We start from the raw sequence: 15,565 nt of genomic DNA on the forward strand, positions 1-15,565 counted from the left end.
GGGCGGAAGCCTGAGGCCTGAAGACGGAGCCGGCAGACGCGAGTCTGGTGAGGACCCTCACCCTGGTTCACAGAGGGCGTCTCCCACCGTGTCCTCACCACAGGCAAGGAGGAGGGCGCTCACAGGGTCCCCCAGAAGGGCATCCACCCACCACGAGGCTCACCCCGCGCACCAGGTCCGCCTCTGCAGAGCGGGAGTCCTGGCCGGGCGGGGGGTGCAGCATGGCTTCACGCACGCGGCCGGCGCCTGCCCTCGGGACCCGCATCCACCTCGCCTGCTCTGCCCACAGACTGGCATCTAGGGTGTGGGTCCTGACACCGTGCACTGGGCGGCCTCCGGGTCAGACGTCCTCCGTCAGAAGAGAGGGTCCCAGGGCCAACTCCAGTGGCGGTTCCTCCTTACACGGCCAGTGGTCAAGACCGGCCCTGGTTTCCGCAGACCATGCGGGGCCCACGCTTGCTACCAAGGTTTTCCCCTGAAACTGTGAGCTCCTCTACCTTACCACGTAGGATGACCCAGCTTCTCCATCCTTCCGACCACTGGAAGGTCTCACATGTCCTGGGCAGTGCCAGCACCCACGCCATGGGCCAGGCTGCCCCTGAGCTGACCCACGCTGCCTCCCGCTCTGCTTCCTACCGGACGCTCCAGAAATTATTGGGCCGTGATTTCTGGTTCCTACCAGTTGAGGGTTGGAAACCTGGAGACCTCTTTCACCTATAGACCAAGCACCCTGCCGGCCTTTTCATAAGCACTCTCATTTCACGCTCCTCAGGAAAGAAGGAGCATCCTTGTCGAAAATGCACAAAAAGGAAACTGATGCACAGAGGTTGGGGTTTGAGGACAATAACCAGGATCTGAACCTCTGTCTGTTCGGCTCCTAAGGCAGGGCTCCTGGAAGCACATCTGAGCCGTCTCCAGACACCACGCGACCACCCAGCTACTGTCAACAACTGCTGCCCGATCAGTAGCAGGAGGCAAGGAGCCCTTCACTGGGAAAATGCTGCTGGACGTGGATAGGACACAGGTCTGCGCTCCACGCCCTGTTCCTACAGGACCTGAGTTCGAGCTATTTTGGTCCAAACCCTCATGAGGCCAGGTGACTGAACAAGCCTCCCACGCGGGTCCCAGGGGTTCCCTTCCCTGGGGAGTCGCAAACAGAAACCAGATCCCAGGGTGCCCAGAGCATCTCCAGGGGACACGCCCGCTGACGGTCCCCGACTCAGCGCAACTCAACAAAAGTAGCCCGGCGTCAGTCCCGGCAGTGGGTGCCTGGAGACGTTTTGAATGGCCTTAAGTTTTCATGATTTCACGCAGACCCACCTGTGTCTGTCTCATATCTCACACACACAGACGGACCCACACCTCCCATCAGAAGAGGTTCACCGCACACTGTCTTATGCCATGTGGCCGGATAAGATGTCTGCAGGGTCTCTCGTATTTTGCCAAGTGCGTCCTGATTACTCTGATTCAGCAGAGAGGCCCACAGCCCTCACCCACGGGCGCCGGATGGTTCGCTCAGCAAAGCCTCATGGGGTCTGTCCCCCGTCCCCAGGGTGCTTTGGGTGCTGCAGACAGGTGGAGACGTCTCCAAGCCGGGGGGTGGGGGCAGATACACAGGGTGAAACTGCTGAGAACGCGATGGACATCTAGGCTGCGGGCCACAGGGTGGGTTTATTCCTGGGGTCTCCACAGGGGCTCCATCAGTTTACATTCCCTCCCACCGTGCAGGGGGGCTCCCTCTTCTCCACACCCTCTCCAGCACTTACTGTGTGTAGGTGTTTTTCCATGACGGCCATTCTGACCTGTGTGAGGTGCTACAGACGAGCCCAGAGGAGACCAGGGACGTGGGAAGGAGCCCGCGGGGCGGCATCCGGGTCTACATCCAGGTGTGAGACTGACTGCAGGCCTGCCAGGCGCTGCTGAGGGAAGCCGGGCAGAGAGTACGGCGGAGGGGGCAGCTCTCTGCGTTACTTCTTACGATCGGTGTGCATCCATAGCTACACTAAACTAAGACACTAACTCAAAATAAAGGAGGGCCCGGATTTCTTCTCTTACCCCCGAGGTCCTGACACTGTGGGTCTGGTTGGGTCTGAAGAGGGACACAGAATGAACTACCCAGGGACCTGCGGTCATCGGGACTGAGGGCCAACCCAGGGCAATGACACCTGCAGCCTGGCCCCCTCTCACAGGAGGTGAGGGCAGCCGTGCCCCAGGACGCCTGGCACCGAGCCGAGCGCCTGCGGCTGCATCTCACGTAACCAGGCAAGTGAGCGGCTCTCTGACCGCCTTCAGCACCTGGCTTCTTCAAGGAGCTTCCAGACACGGTAAGCACCTCACTCATCAAATGGCGGGTGGCACGGTCTTCCCTGCCGGGCCCGCCTGGCCTAATGAACCTGCATCTCACCAGCGGCAGGGACAGCCCGTGCGTGCTGGGCTCACCCCAAGCAGATCCACGTCTTGGGCTCCCGACGGCTGTGGCGGGCTCGATGCCCATGAAGGGTGGGACTCAAGGGCGCAGCGGTGACGGTGGGAGAGTGGGGATTGGCAGGCAGAGCTCCATGCTTTTTAATGATCCGCAGATCCCAATGGCAAAGGCAGTACTTACGTTCTGTCCAAGTTAAGGGATGATGAATAATTTTTCTCTGTGTACTTGGCAGATTGGTACTTGCCTCAAAAATATGAGAATAATAAGACCTTGTCTTAGGGAGTCTTTGCTCCAAGGAGTTCAAAACCTTCGAGATTGCTGCAGCTTATCTTGCCATGCTGCTGTGCCAAGAAAAAAAACGCAAGACTAAGGGGTCAGAGTCAGGTGCCTGATCAGCTGGGGCTGCACTGAGCTGAGGTGGAGAGCAGTGCTTCGGAAGTCTGCTGTTTTCCCCAGGGGTCAGCGCAGGGAGGGCTTGCGACTGCCCCGTAAGGCAGGGTCCGTCAGGGTAGACATCCTGGTGCCCAGCAGACATCCGCAGGTCTCAGCCGAGAGCCACACCCACTGCCGTTCACAACACAGGCTGACGAGGCCCCAGGGACCCAGGGTTCCTCCAACGCGTGGCTGGACCAGACCAGCCACGGAGGCCTTGCTGACCCTCCGTGTTCAGCCGGCAGTGAGGACCTCCCGGCAGCAGGAAGGACGAGGCCTGTGGGATGTGGAACCGGGCACCCCACGGGCCTGGGCCTCAGTTGCAAGGCCCCACGATGCAGGTGAGCCTCTGAACCCGGAGCGGCGCGTCCGCCGTCTCGCCCCCACGCCTCTGGACCCATCCCCTTCTTCAGGAAGCACATCAGAAGAGGAGAAAACATGAAAATACCTCATGCCAACCCACATGGAACTTCAGCTTTTCAAGAGAAGAAAGCAGGGTCCACTCATTTCTAAAGAGCGCCTACCCACCCCCCAGATTCACTCCTTCCCTTTCTCCTTCTTAACAAAGATGACGAGTCGCCTCTGGGGCCAGCAGAGAGGGAGCGGGTCCCCCCCGGGTGGTCCTGCCTTGATCAGAGCAGGACGCCTGGACAGGACCCAGACGGCCAGCAGGACCCCAATAAGCAGCACCACCAGAAAGTGGGGGCGAGAAGGGAGCAGCCAGCCTGGGAGGCGGCTGCACCTCCTCCCTCCTCTGCCTCAGCTTCGCCCCATGAGCTGGGCTCCGAGTCCCAGGGAGCCGGGAGGCGCGGAAGGGGCTCCGAGAGGCAGAGGGTCCAGCACCCAGGGTCTCTTTCCCCTTCTGTCTCCTGGGCCTGCCCCATGGGGGCTCCAACCACGAAGCTAGTCTCAACCATGGGGGAAGCCCCGAAAATGCCCAGAAAAAAACCCGCCTCTCTCTGGGGAACTGGGACATTGGCCCATGCGTCCCAGAGGATTTGGGGCTGGGGGAGGACCTTGCTTTTGTTTCTTCTTTTTTTCTCTTGCCATTTGCCCTGAAATCCACCCAGTCCTGTGCAACTTGGGAGGGAGAGGGCTGGATCTAAGACTCAGCCAAACCGGAACTTCCCAGCCAAAGATCTGGGTCTCGGGGAGCACTGGGGAACTCTGCAGGGAGAGGCCCCCCAAGAAGCACGGACTCTGTGGGGGGTTGACTTGCAGCTGTGCAGGCAAGGGACGTGCCCGGGAAAGCACAGCGAGGCTTTGAGAGGAGCCAAGGGAAGGACCGATGCTGAAGCTGTAGCTCCAATCCTTTGGCCACCTGATACAAAGAGCTGACTCATTTGAAAAGACCCTGATGCCGGGAAAGATCGAAGGCGGGAGGAGAAGGGGACGAAAGAGGATGAGATGGTTGGATGGCATCACCGACTCAATGGACATGAGTCTGGGTAGACTCCGGGAGTTGGTGATGGACAGGGAGGCCTGGCATGCTGCCTTCCATGGGGTCGCAAAGAGTCGGACATGACTGAGCGACCGAACTGAAGGCCTAGTGAGAGCGGAGGTCTCGCTCTGGAACGTTTTCATGTTATTTCTCAAAAGGCAGAGCCCTTCGCCTCATCACCCGTACCCCTACCCCACCCGGCAGCCAGTGGACAGTGAGGGTTGCCCATGGGTGCCACCCCCACTGGATGGCAGCAGGTGCAATGGGCTGAGCGGCCCTCCCTGACAGACCCCTGGGTCCCCCCAGTGTGTCCCGAAGGTGCCCCCCACCAGAGCTCGGGCCACGTGGGCACTCATAGAGGCCCCTCAGCGTGGGGTCGACGGCACCTCCCCGCCTCATCGCCTGGGCCAGATGCCAACTTGCAGCTTCTGGTCTTTGGGTTCTTCTGAGGCAGCAAGTCAGAATCCTCTTTCTTTCGTAACAAGAAGAAACAGTTTACACGGCAGGCAGGAGACGGGAATGAGGGTTGTCTGTCTCCCCCGTGGATGGGGAGAGAGAGGAACGGTCCATGCCGGATCTGCGGGAGACAGTCTACCACGCGGTCAGTGACATCTGGAGACCGGTGGCTGGGGAGGGAGCTGGCCCACTGCGGCCTCGTGAGAGCGTAAATCAGCGGCCTCGAAGACTCCTGGCTTCAGTGAACCAGCAGGTGGGCATGTGCAACCCTGGCGTCTGAGCGAGACCGATTCAGTGCGGCTTCCATCTTGGCCGAGATTCCAGCATCAGTGATCAGCCGGACCAAGCGGGGTGGGGAGCCACCATGCTTCCATCACCAGCTCCTCCTCCGGGCTGGGCAGCGGGGTCTCCTGGTCCCGCACGGTCGAACTCGGTCCACACGCTGTTGCTTTTCACATGTCCTGGGGCCTTCCCTGGTGGCTCAGACGGTAAAGCATCTGCCTGCAGTGCAGGAGACGCGGTTCGATCCCTGGGTCAGGAAGATCCCCTGGAGGAGGGAAAGGCGACCCACTCCAGTATTCTGGCCTGGAGAACCCCATGGACAGAGGAGCCTGGCGGGCTAGAGTCCATGAGGTCGCCAAAGTCACACAGACGGAGCGACTACCACACGTAGGGGTCATGAACTTGCTGAGCTCACTGGGCAGATGTGGGGCTCACACCACCATTGTTTCACTGGGGACACATCTCAGGCTTCCAGGATTCTTGGGCTTCCCTTGTGGCTCAGCTGGTAAAGAATCCGCCTGCAATGCGGGAGACCTGGGTTCGATCCCTGCGTTGGGACAATCTCCTGGAGAAGGAAAAGGCGACCCACTCCAGTATTCTGGCCTGGAGAATCCCATGGACTGTATAGTCCCTGGGGTCACAAAGAGTCGGACAGAGGCAGTCAGGTCTCTGCTGCATGGTTTTCTTGCTAAGCAAGCCTGTGCGGTTTCGTGGGTAAGCAAACCTGCTTTCTTGAGTGATTATTAACTTACAGGGTCTCCTGTATTTTTCTGTTTACAGTCACCCGGTGGGATTCACTATCTCATCACCTACTTTGTCCCCTCACTCTGTCCCTGTCATTTACATGCCAGTGTGTTTACCTAACAAAGTGCCAATCAGAGCTGACCCGTCATGAGAGAAATTAGGGGAGACGCCCTGGTTGCTTCCACCAGGAAATGAACTCTACTCGGTGACAGGGTCTGGGGGGCGGCATCACACACACACTTCAGAGGAATCCAGCAGGGGAGTTTTCCGGACGCACAAGGTAAGACACTGTGGGGGCCGTGTGTGCGGTTACAGACGGCAGAGCAGCAACCCGACCTGGGAAACACAGCCCGTCAGGAGGGCACTGTCCCCAGGAACCAGGGTCCCGGGCACAGGCTCTGAGCTGCGCAGCGGCGGTGAGGGTCCAGGGGACCGTGCCGTTGTGGGGACCACCTGTAAGAAGCTGCCACCTGCTGAGGTTCTCCACCAGGCCAGGCGCTGTCCTTCCCACACGTTACACCATGAACCCTGAGGACACGGCTACACACGTAGGTACCACATCCCGACTTGACGGATGGGGAGACAGAGCATGCAGGAGGTGGGTCACCCGCCAGCAAGAGGCTCAGGCGGGAGTCCAGCTCCGCGAGGCCCCCGCACACGCAGAGCCTGTCCAGACCTCTGCCGACCCCGCAGGCGGGCTGAGCGAATCCTCCCCGTGGGTGAAGCAGCGTGCGCACAACGAAGACGCCGACAGTGACTCCTCAGTCCTCATCCAGCTCCTCCTCCCCTGGGCTGGGTCCCAGGGGGGGACTCTTGCTCGGAGGGAGCCCGGGGGGAGGGGACATTTCCAACGCATGAGGTGGGGAGATTGACGGTTAGGACTTCACGAAACTCAGATGGCTGCGGGTGGACCCTCTGCTCTTCAGAGGCTGGTCTGTCCAGCGCGCTGGCCAATGGCTGGGGACACGGTCTGGAGGAGGAAGGGCTCCAAGAACGTGAGGCCGGGAGTGCTCCGGGACGCTGCCCTGCAGCCTTAAGCCCCAGGCACACGCCCACCCGCCACCCGCCCTGGGCCTCCAGGAGCATGGGGGATGAGGCCCAGTCCTCCAGGGGGCCGGGCAACGCCAGGCTCCCGTCCAGGTCTGAGCAGAATGCCTGCCTGAAGGCGCCCGGGATGGACTCTAACCTGCAGAGCGATGCGTCACCTCTTGATCCACTTCCGGGCCTGCCCTCTTGGATTATTAAGCGCTTTCAGTCCCTTCACATAATAGGTCGACCCCAACGTGCTGAAGTTTAAACAAAGCCGTAACTCACCTTAACCTGTCTCCCATTTAATCACACCCAACATCTTGAATATTTCAAAAGGAGCACACATTAGCAGTTTTTAGACAAGGATGTGTGAAGGTCACGTGGATTTATCCCTGCGGCAGGATGATGGATGCCGCCCTACTGTCGTAAAGACAGAGCGCCCGCGGTGTGTGCGCCCGAGGGGCTGTGTCCCCGGGGAGTCCACGCGGTCCCGAGCTGGGGTCCGCACCGGCTGCAGGGGCACAAACGTCCATGGGGTCCTGTTCCCATCAGCGTTTTGTGAAGCAGTTACTTGTGTCTTAATCACCCAGGCAGGGGAGCACGGAGCGTCAGCCCTGGAACCTTCCTGAGGAGGCAGGCAGGCGCACGGCACTACAGGAGGCGCAGGGCCCAGGGCTCCCGTCCCCGCCTCGTCTACCAGCACCCCGTGGGGACCATCCCCGCTAGGGCATGGGGCCCCCGGGCTCAGACTCGGGGTCATCAACATGGGTGCCCCGACATCCTCTGTTGCTTTGAATGAACACACTAAACTGTGAGCTCTTCTGAGCCAGGACAAAGTTTTCTCTGCTTTCCATCCCTAGAATTTCCTATCTCCAGGGCCCAAGCCTAATACACAACTGCTCAAGTGCTGCGCTCAGACGCTCAGTCGTGACCGACTCTGTGCAACCCCACGGACTGCAGCCCGCCAGGCTCCTCTGTCCATGGGATTCTCCAGGAAAGAACACTGGAGTGGGCTGCCATTTCCTCCGCCAGGGGATCTTCCCAACCCAGGGATCAAACCTGCATCTCCCGCGTCTCCTGCACTGGGAGACGGATTCTTCACCCACTGGCCACCTGGGAAGCCCATGCTGGCTGAAGGGAAGGCCTCGGGTGCTACTTCGTCACAGCCCCATGTGGCCGATCCTGTGGCGCTCTGCCCTGATCGCCTGCAAGACACCGAGCTGCCTGTCGCCACCCCAGTTCAACAGTTTTCCCTTCAAGCTTTTTAGCTCTGCTTGCAGCGCAGGTTGTTTCTGGTGTGAGCTCTGTCCTCTGAGCAGCAACACTCACTCAAGGTTTATGGGCCCAGCTCCATGTTGCTACGACTGATGTTGCTATTTGTGAGTGAAGGTCGCTCACTCGTGTCCGACTCTTCGCAACCCCATGACTGTACAGCCCGTGGAGTTCTCCAGGCCATAACACTGTAGTGGGTAGGCTTTCCCTTCTCCAGGGAATCTTTCCAACCCAGGGATTAAACCCAGGTCTCCTACACGGCAGGCGATTCTTTACCAGCTAAGCCACAAGTATCGTTCAGTTACTAGGTTGTGTCCAGCTCTTTGCAACCCCATGGCCAGCAGCAGGCCAGGCCTCCCGTCCCTCACTATCTCCCAGCGTTTGCCCAAACACCCAGTGTTTGCTTAGCACCGTGCGAGGTACAGATGATTTGAGGATAAGCATAAAATATTCCCATTAAGAAAAAAGAAAAGTCTCACATAAGCAACTTTTCAGCTTCAGGAACTAGAGAAAAGAACTAAGCTCAGAGTTAGCAGGGAGAAGAAAATAATAAAGGTAAGAAATAAAACAGAAATCAGAAAAACAATAAAAATCTATACAACTAAGCCATTTCTTTGAAAAGTTAAACGACTTGGCAAACCTTCAGCCAGATTCCCCAAGAAGAAAAGAGAGGATGCAAATTAAAAAAAAAAAAAAACAGAAATGAGAGGTGATATCACAGATACCACAAAAACACAAAGGATAAGAGGTCACTATCAACAATTAAATGCCAACAAACAGGGTAACCCAGAAGGTACGAGGACGTTCCGAGAAACATGCAACCTACCAAGAAGAAATGGAAATTCTACACAGACCAACCGTGAGTGAGGAGACTGAACCAGTCCCCAAAACCCTCCCAGTCATTGCGTCTGGAGTAAGTTTACTGAACACCTGGGCCTTGTGTTCATCAAACAATCTAATAAGCTGTGCCTTCAGGATGAGGGCCTTCTCTTTCCACAAACGAGGAAACCATGGCCTGGGACGTGGAGACTCCCCCGAGTGCCCATCAGCAAAGGGGCTGTGAGCCTAACCCAGGCCCTCCGGCTGCAAACCCATGTTCCCCGTTTCTGCTTGAAATGCTGCTGTGAGGTTGGCGTGAGAGGTGCAGGGTCAGCAGGGCTGTTGCGGCCCCCTCTAGGGTAGGAACAGCTCCGGGGTCAGCGCAGAGCCTGGCTTCACTCAGGCAAGCGGCATGGTGGTCCGGGTGACATCAGGGACCTGCCCACAGCACCGCCATCCTCTGCCCTCGGAGGCGCCCTGGAGCCCTGCAGCTGGCCGATCAAAATCGAACACAATGATCCTCCCCCAGGGCTGGCAGCAGACCTGGTCCCCTAGATAAACACGAGCATCTGTGCCAAGGCCTGGCTCCAGGACAGTCCTGCAGGACGGCTGTGCCTCCCAGGGAGAATGCGATGTCCCCGGTCACGGTCAGAGCTGAAGGCCACCCCGCAGCCTGGAGACAGCCGAGGGCCAACCGGCCATGCCCTCAGCAGCACCCAGGGGCAGGACGGGAGTGTCCTGCCACGGGCCAAGCTGTACCTCCGCCGGCCGCAGGTGCCCAGACCCCGAGCAGCTCCTGTGAGGGGCACCCAGCGCCCCCCCCCCCCACCGCAGCCACCATGCAAGCGCCACTGAGACGGCACCAAATGAGAAGGGAAAGGCAGTTCCCACACGGCCGTCTCCCACACGCTTATCAAGCAGAAGACACAACAGGCGTGAATTATTGTGCAAGAACTCCTGCCTCGAAGCCATTTTAGACACAGAAGCCGGAAGGATTCATCATTCTCATGTGTTCAGCCCTATTTTTCTTTTTGCACGCTATAAAAAAAAATCCTGTCTAAATCTCCTAAACCCATCATGGCTACATCAAAAAGTAGATGGGCCATCAGCTTCAGACAGCTGAAAATAAGGCAGCTGCTGGGCGGGAACAGCGCTCACGAGCTCCTCTCTTCGGGGTCTGGATTCTGTTACTGGAGAGGATGATAAATAGCCTGTTTCTTATCACACTTAAAAAACAAGGCTGGGGAAGGAAGCTGCAGTACAAGGCCCTGCGGGAGGGGTGCCGGGGAGCAGGGTGGGAGTGGCCTGAGGGTCCGGTGTGGCCTCCACGTTGCAGACAGGCTTCACGTCCCTGCACCCGCTCACAACCCCACGGAGCCCTTCCCCAGGCCAGGCTCCAGCCTCCAGGCACTCGGGGACTCCCTCACGCCCCGAAGGCCCGTCACATCCCATCGTGTGTGGGGAGCTCTGTCAAGACCCAGGACTCAGAGCCCGCCAAGCGACCTGGCCTCCTGTCAGCTCTGACTCCGAGCAGGTCAGAGGCGACCACACAGCTGGAAGGCAGGGAAAGCACAGATCCACACCGCTGACCCGCTGCACACCCTGCAGCTGCCCGTCAGGGGCGGGGACAGGGGAAGGGGCCGCCTCGGCGGTCACTGACTTCCCTGCAGCCGTGGGCCCGGGGCTCACCCACGCCACACTGGCCCCTCCAGGCCAGGCTGCTGAGCGGTCTTCCCCTCCTTCAGCCTGAGCGGCTCGTGGCCTGCAGTGACAGGACGCAGGCTGGTGTCCCCCTGCCTTGGCCCCTGGGAACTGCTGCTCACCGCCCGCCCCCGGGGCAAGCGCCCCCCTCCCGAGACAGTCGGGGGCCACAGACGAGGACGCTTCCCTGTGCACCCGAGCCCGGTGAGCCCTGGCGATGAGCGGCTTTCTAGGGTATGCATGGGACGCGGGTAAGTCCCAGGCCCATCTCCCTAATGTGGGAATATACGCACCACCCCGCTCCCCCTAACTGAGGAGGTTAGTGACCAACGACAGCAGTCGTCCCTGCTGACCCCATGAAGACACCTGACAGGCAGGGCAGGATTCTGGGGCCCCATGAGGCCCCCACCCAAGGCCCTCCCCCTACAGGCCAGTCCTGGGAGGGCAGCAGCGGCTGGGGCCGACAGAGGGCGGGGGCAGCTCTCGGGCCTGGCTGGGGGCTCATCAGCTGGGCAGAGAACGCAGCGACGCTGGAAAAAATGTCCAAGTTACCCCTACTCGGCCCAGCACGCGGACCCCGGGGCAAAGGGGCCAGGGCTCCACCCCCAAGACCCTCCCGACCCGTTTCCACACCCACCCTCCGCGGCTGCAGCCTCTCTGGACACCCCCACCTCGGATAGGAGAGCCCGGCCCTGTTCTGACGCATGTCCCCGCCCTGCTCCTGCCCATCCAATGTTCCCCCAGGCTTGGTAACCTGGGGACTTTACGGGGGTGTCCAAAGATCAGATCTGTTGCCCCTGGAGGCGTGCAAGGCCCAAGGCCGGCAACCATGCTGGCCGGTGGGGCTCTGCACACATCTGACAGCCTCTGCCCAGCCTCTGGCCCAGGTCTCCGCCCGAGCTGGGCTTTCTCCCGGGGGCCTTCCCTGCCCCAGCCCTGCACTCGGGGGTGATGTGGGTCTCAGGAGACAGAAGGGTCGCCCAGCTCACTGGGGCACCGCCAGCAGGCAGAGCAAAGGGACCAGTGAGCTCCGATGTTGCCAACACTGACGCCTGGAGGAAGCGACTCAGTTTACAGCTGCACGCCAGCTGGGTGCTGAGGACCTACCATCCTCCCGGAACCTTCTGGGCTGCGACGTCCCGATCACGGGAGCTGGCCCACCTCCTGCTGACCCCGCGGTAGGAGTCAGAGGGGGGATCACACCGAGCTCTGGACACACCGGCTCAGGAAGGAACATATCCTGAGTGCAGCCTGACCCAGGGAACGCGTTCTGTTCTCACGTGAAACCTGGAAAATTGCCATTTCATCGTCTTCCCATACGGATATGTAAGCGCAGAGGGAGCCTGCAGCCGAGCCGAGCAGCCTGGCGCCGCCCTGCTCGCAGTGTGAGAGCGTCTCCTGTCACCCATTAGGGGCCCAGGCAGCCCACATGCGGGACGGAAGTCTGGCTTTTATTCCTGCCTAGGGGAGTCCGGCCCACGGAGTGCAGAATCACCAGAGATGCCCACACAGTACACGGCCAGGAGGGGGAACTCACAGAGACCAAAGTCCTGTCACATCCTGCCTCTCCACGCGGCCCAGCAAACCGTTTCCTCCCCGTGAGACTCCCCCAAACCCAGATGCTCAGGAGCCTCGTGCCCAGCCCGTCCTGGGCCCGGTTTGCTCACGGCGACTCTGCACCTATGGCATTAAATCTCATTTTCTCCTGTCGTCTGTCTCCTGTTAGTTCTTAGATCAGACAGAAGAAACCAGAAAGGGGAGACAGATTTTACGTTTCCCAACACATATGCTCTCTGATCTCTTGGAATTTTAGAATATTTTAAAATCAACTGACCTGCACGTGTTCCTACTAAGATGACCATTAATGGCCACACACACTTAGGGTCCTAAGTGGGCTACAGGATACATTAATTTACTCCCGCACAGAGCTGTGAAGGCATCCAGCTCTCACGGGAGGTAACCGAGGTGTCCCCAGGGACACGCCATGACCGGCGCTGGGCTGGGCCTGGGCCCCAGAACCCTGTGCAGGGAGCCTTCACCATCTCTGCCCGGCCCTGCGGAAAGGGCCTGCCTCGTGCTGTCCTGCTGGACCCCAGCAGGCTCAGGGCTCGCTGGCTGAGCTGCCAAGCGGGCAACTGGCTGTCCGAGGAACCTCTGCACACGACTCGGGCGGGAAGACGCGAGGCTGACCGAGGGCTGGAGTCCTGGGAGGTGCCTCAGAGGGGAGGTGACAGCTGGACTGGGTCTCAGAGGACGGGCCAGGGACACCACGCTGGGCGGAGGTGGGCGGGGCAGCCGCCACGACTGGGCGACTGTGACGCTGGAAACCCCAGGCCACCGCGTGTCCGCGTCAGGACAGCTGGACTCGGGGGCACCCTCCTGGGCGCGTGGGACCGGGTGCTACCCCGCTGTGGCCGCGTGGAAGGTCCCAGGCAGGGCTCAGGTCCACCTCCGGCCAGGGCCACCAGAGAGCCGCTTCGGTTTTTTGGGTTGAAGGACCGAGGGTCTGTAGCCCACCTTCCCTCCCTTGACTCTGGGGTTCCACCTTGTCCACGGACTGGAGGGGACCACTGCCGAGAGCCGGAGGGCCAGCCCGGGCCTGCATCCCAGCACCAATCCATGCAGAATCCACACGCGTTCAGTCGGCGCCAAGTGTGAGCGAGGTGACGCTGCTGGTCCTCCAGCCTCCAGTCGGGGGGCGCACGCAGGACCAGCCTTTCCGAGCTGAACGCGCCCACCCCACGGAGGGTGCCCAGGGGAGGAGGGGTTCACCAACAACCTAGGGCTTAACGGGAAGGCGACCGAGTGACTGAGGCGGGCCCTGATCGCGCGGTGACGTGGGGGCCATCAGCCTCCAGCGCAGGACCCTGGGGAGCGTGGCGGCCAGGGATGGGGCCTCGGCCGGGGCAGACTCGGGGCACCTGCAGCATCAGCATCCCCCGGGTGCAGCAGGCCCACCCGCCCATCCTCTGGGTTGAGACGGGGAAGACCGAGCGGAGCCCTGGGGAGGATGCCAGGGGCCACCCTGCTGCTTTTATTCCATTTAATCTCGCGAGAAGACGAGGTCGACATCAGGGAAACAAATCACAGGGAAATGCCCAACAGCCCTCAGAGCCGGAGGAGAGCAGGCACCCCGCTCGGCCTGGGCACCTCTGTCTCCAGGGCAGAGACGGCAGGCGCAGAGGCCAGCAGGCAGAGGCCCTGCCACTGTTTGTGGGCGCACATGTCCGACGGGGCTCTGCCTGGAAAGCCTGGGCCCCACACGCCGCGGCTGGGGTCCCTAGGCAGCCCGGCGCTCACAGCAGGATGTGGTACTTCAGCGCCCGGGGCACGCGGTTGATGACGAGCCTCCCGTCGTAGCTCAGGGAGGCGAACAGCCAGGGATCGGCTGAGGACCAGTCCACGGCGTACACGCTGTCCTCGTGCTCCTCGTAGGTGGCGATGACGCTGTCCTGCGGGGGCTCCTGGCTCCTGCAAGGCACCGACACACGTGAGGGGCGGGCGCCCTGCCCCAGCCGCAGGCCTGGTCCCAGGAGCCGAGGGGTGGCTGGGGGAGGGGGAGGCAGCCGTCTACTGCCCGACACCTCCTCCTGGGGGCAGGACCCCAGAGCTACTCCGGAGGGGGTCTCAGAGCCGTGGGGGGCCATCTACTGCCCGACATCTCCTCCTGGGGGCAGGACCCCAGAGCTACTCCGGAGGGGGTCTCAGAGCCGTGGGGGGCCATCTACTGCCTGACACCTCCTCCTGGGGGCAGGACCCCAGGGCCACCCCCAGAGGGCCCTACGGGGCAGGGTGGGGTACCATCCACTGCCCAACACCTCCTCCATCAGCCCTGAAGCAGGACGTGCCTGCACTCAGGGGACAGTGGCTGGGTGGAGAACGGCTGATGGTCTCGTGGTGTCTGACAGAGGGACCTGGGGACCAGACAGCACAGCTTGGACTGGGGGCGGGGCTGGCCGGAGCCTGCGGGAAGGGCCAGCAGGTCCTGGCTGGGGTTGTGACTTCCCCATCAACCCCTGCAAACAGGGCTCACGCATCCCTTCCCTGGGACACCGGCCGGACAGCACTCACACACGCAGACCCCCGGGAGCCCGTGGAGCTGCGCCGCCCACCCGGCTGCAGAGAACACAGGCCTGCAGCGCGCCAGCTGCTTCTCCGCCGGAGGGCCTGGGGCGCTGCCTCCCATCCCACCCACGCTCCCTGCCCACAGGGCTCTCAGCACGCGGGACCCTTCTCAGCAGACCCCGCCCCACAAGCCCCTACTCCCAGGTTTCGGACCCTTCTCGGGAGACCCCACCCTGCATCCCCACAGTCCCTGCGCTCCAGGACCCTTCTCGGGAGACCCCGCCCCACGAGTCCTTCCTCCCGGGCTCCAGGACCCTTCTAGGGAGACCCCACACCGTGTGCCCCCTGGTCCTGGGCTCTGGGGACACTTCTCGGGAGACCCCACCCCGCCTGTCCCCTGATCTGGGGCTCTGGGACCCTTCTCGGGAGACCCCACCCTGCCTGCCCCTTGATCCGCCCCGCATGCCCCCTGGTCTCGGGCTCCGGAGCCCTTCTCGGGAGACCCCGGCCCACGAGCCCGTCCTCCCGGGCTCCAGGACCCTTCTCAGGAAACCCTGCCTCACGTGCCCCCTGGTCTTGGGCTCAGGATCCCACTCGTCCCCTAGCCCTGTCCTCCCAGGAAGCCGGCCTGCAGTGGCCAGCGGGCAGCCTGGTATAAACCCTTCATACACATCCTTAGGGGGGTCCCCCTCCCCCGATTCACTAAGATGTGTGGACCAATCCCAGGAGCAGGCTCGCAGGAAACTGGGCCAGCTCACAGTGCTGCTATCTCCGGGCATGCCTGCCAGCCACATGCCTGCCCCCCTCCTGGTGAGCCTGTCTGAAGCTGTCACGCACAGGGGGGACCCCTGGACCACTCGGCGCCAACAAGGCGGCTGCTGGCTCTGTTTCCGGTACAG

General features: G+C 61.2%; 1 protein-coding gene across 4 annotated transcripts in view; it reads right to left on the reverse strand.

Moving 5' to 3' along the window:
* Positions 1–13,607: 13,607 nt before the first annotated feature.
* Positions 13,608–15,565, reverse strand: part of EIPR1 (EARP complex and GARP complex interacting protein 1) — a 67,931-nt gene continuing 65,973 nt past the window's right edge. For all 4 annotated transcript variants that reach the window (XM_027964040.2, XM_060410782.1, XM_060410783.1 and 1 more), the window contains one exon: positions 13,608–14,072. In XM_027964040.2, coding sequence (XP_027819841.1) covers positions 13,898–14,072 — 175 coding nt within the window. In that variant the 3' untranslated portion in view covers positions 13,608–13,897. The remainder of the gene's footprint in view (positions 14,073–15,565) is intronic.

Source organism: Ovis aries, chromosome 2 (assembly GCF_016772045.2).
Source record: "Ovis aries strain OAR_USU_Benz2616 breed Rambouillet chromosome 2, ARS-UI_Ramb_v3.0, whole genome shotgun sequence".
Classification (NCBI taxonomy): domain Eukaryota; kingdom Metazoa; phylum Chordata; class Mammalia; order Artiodactyla; family Bovidae; genus Ovis; species Ovis aries.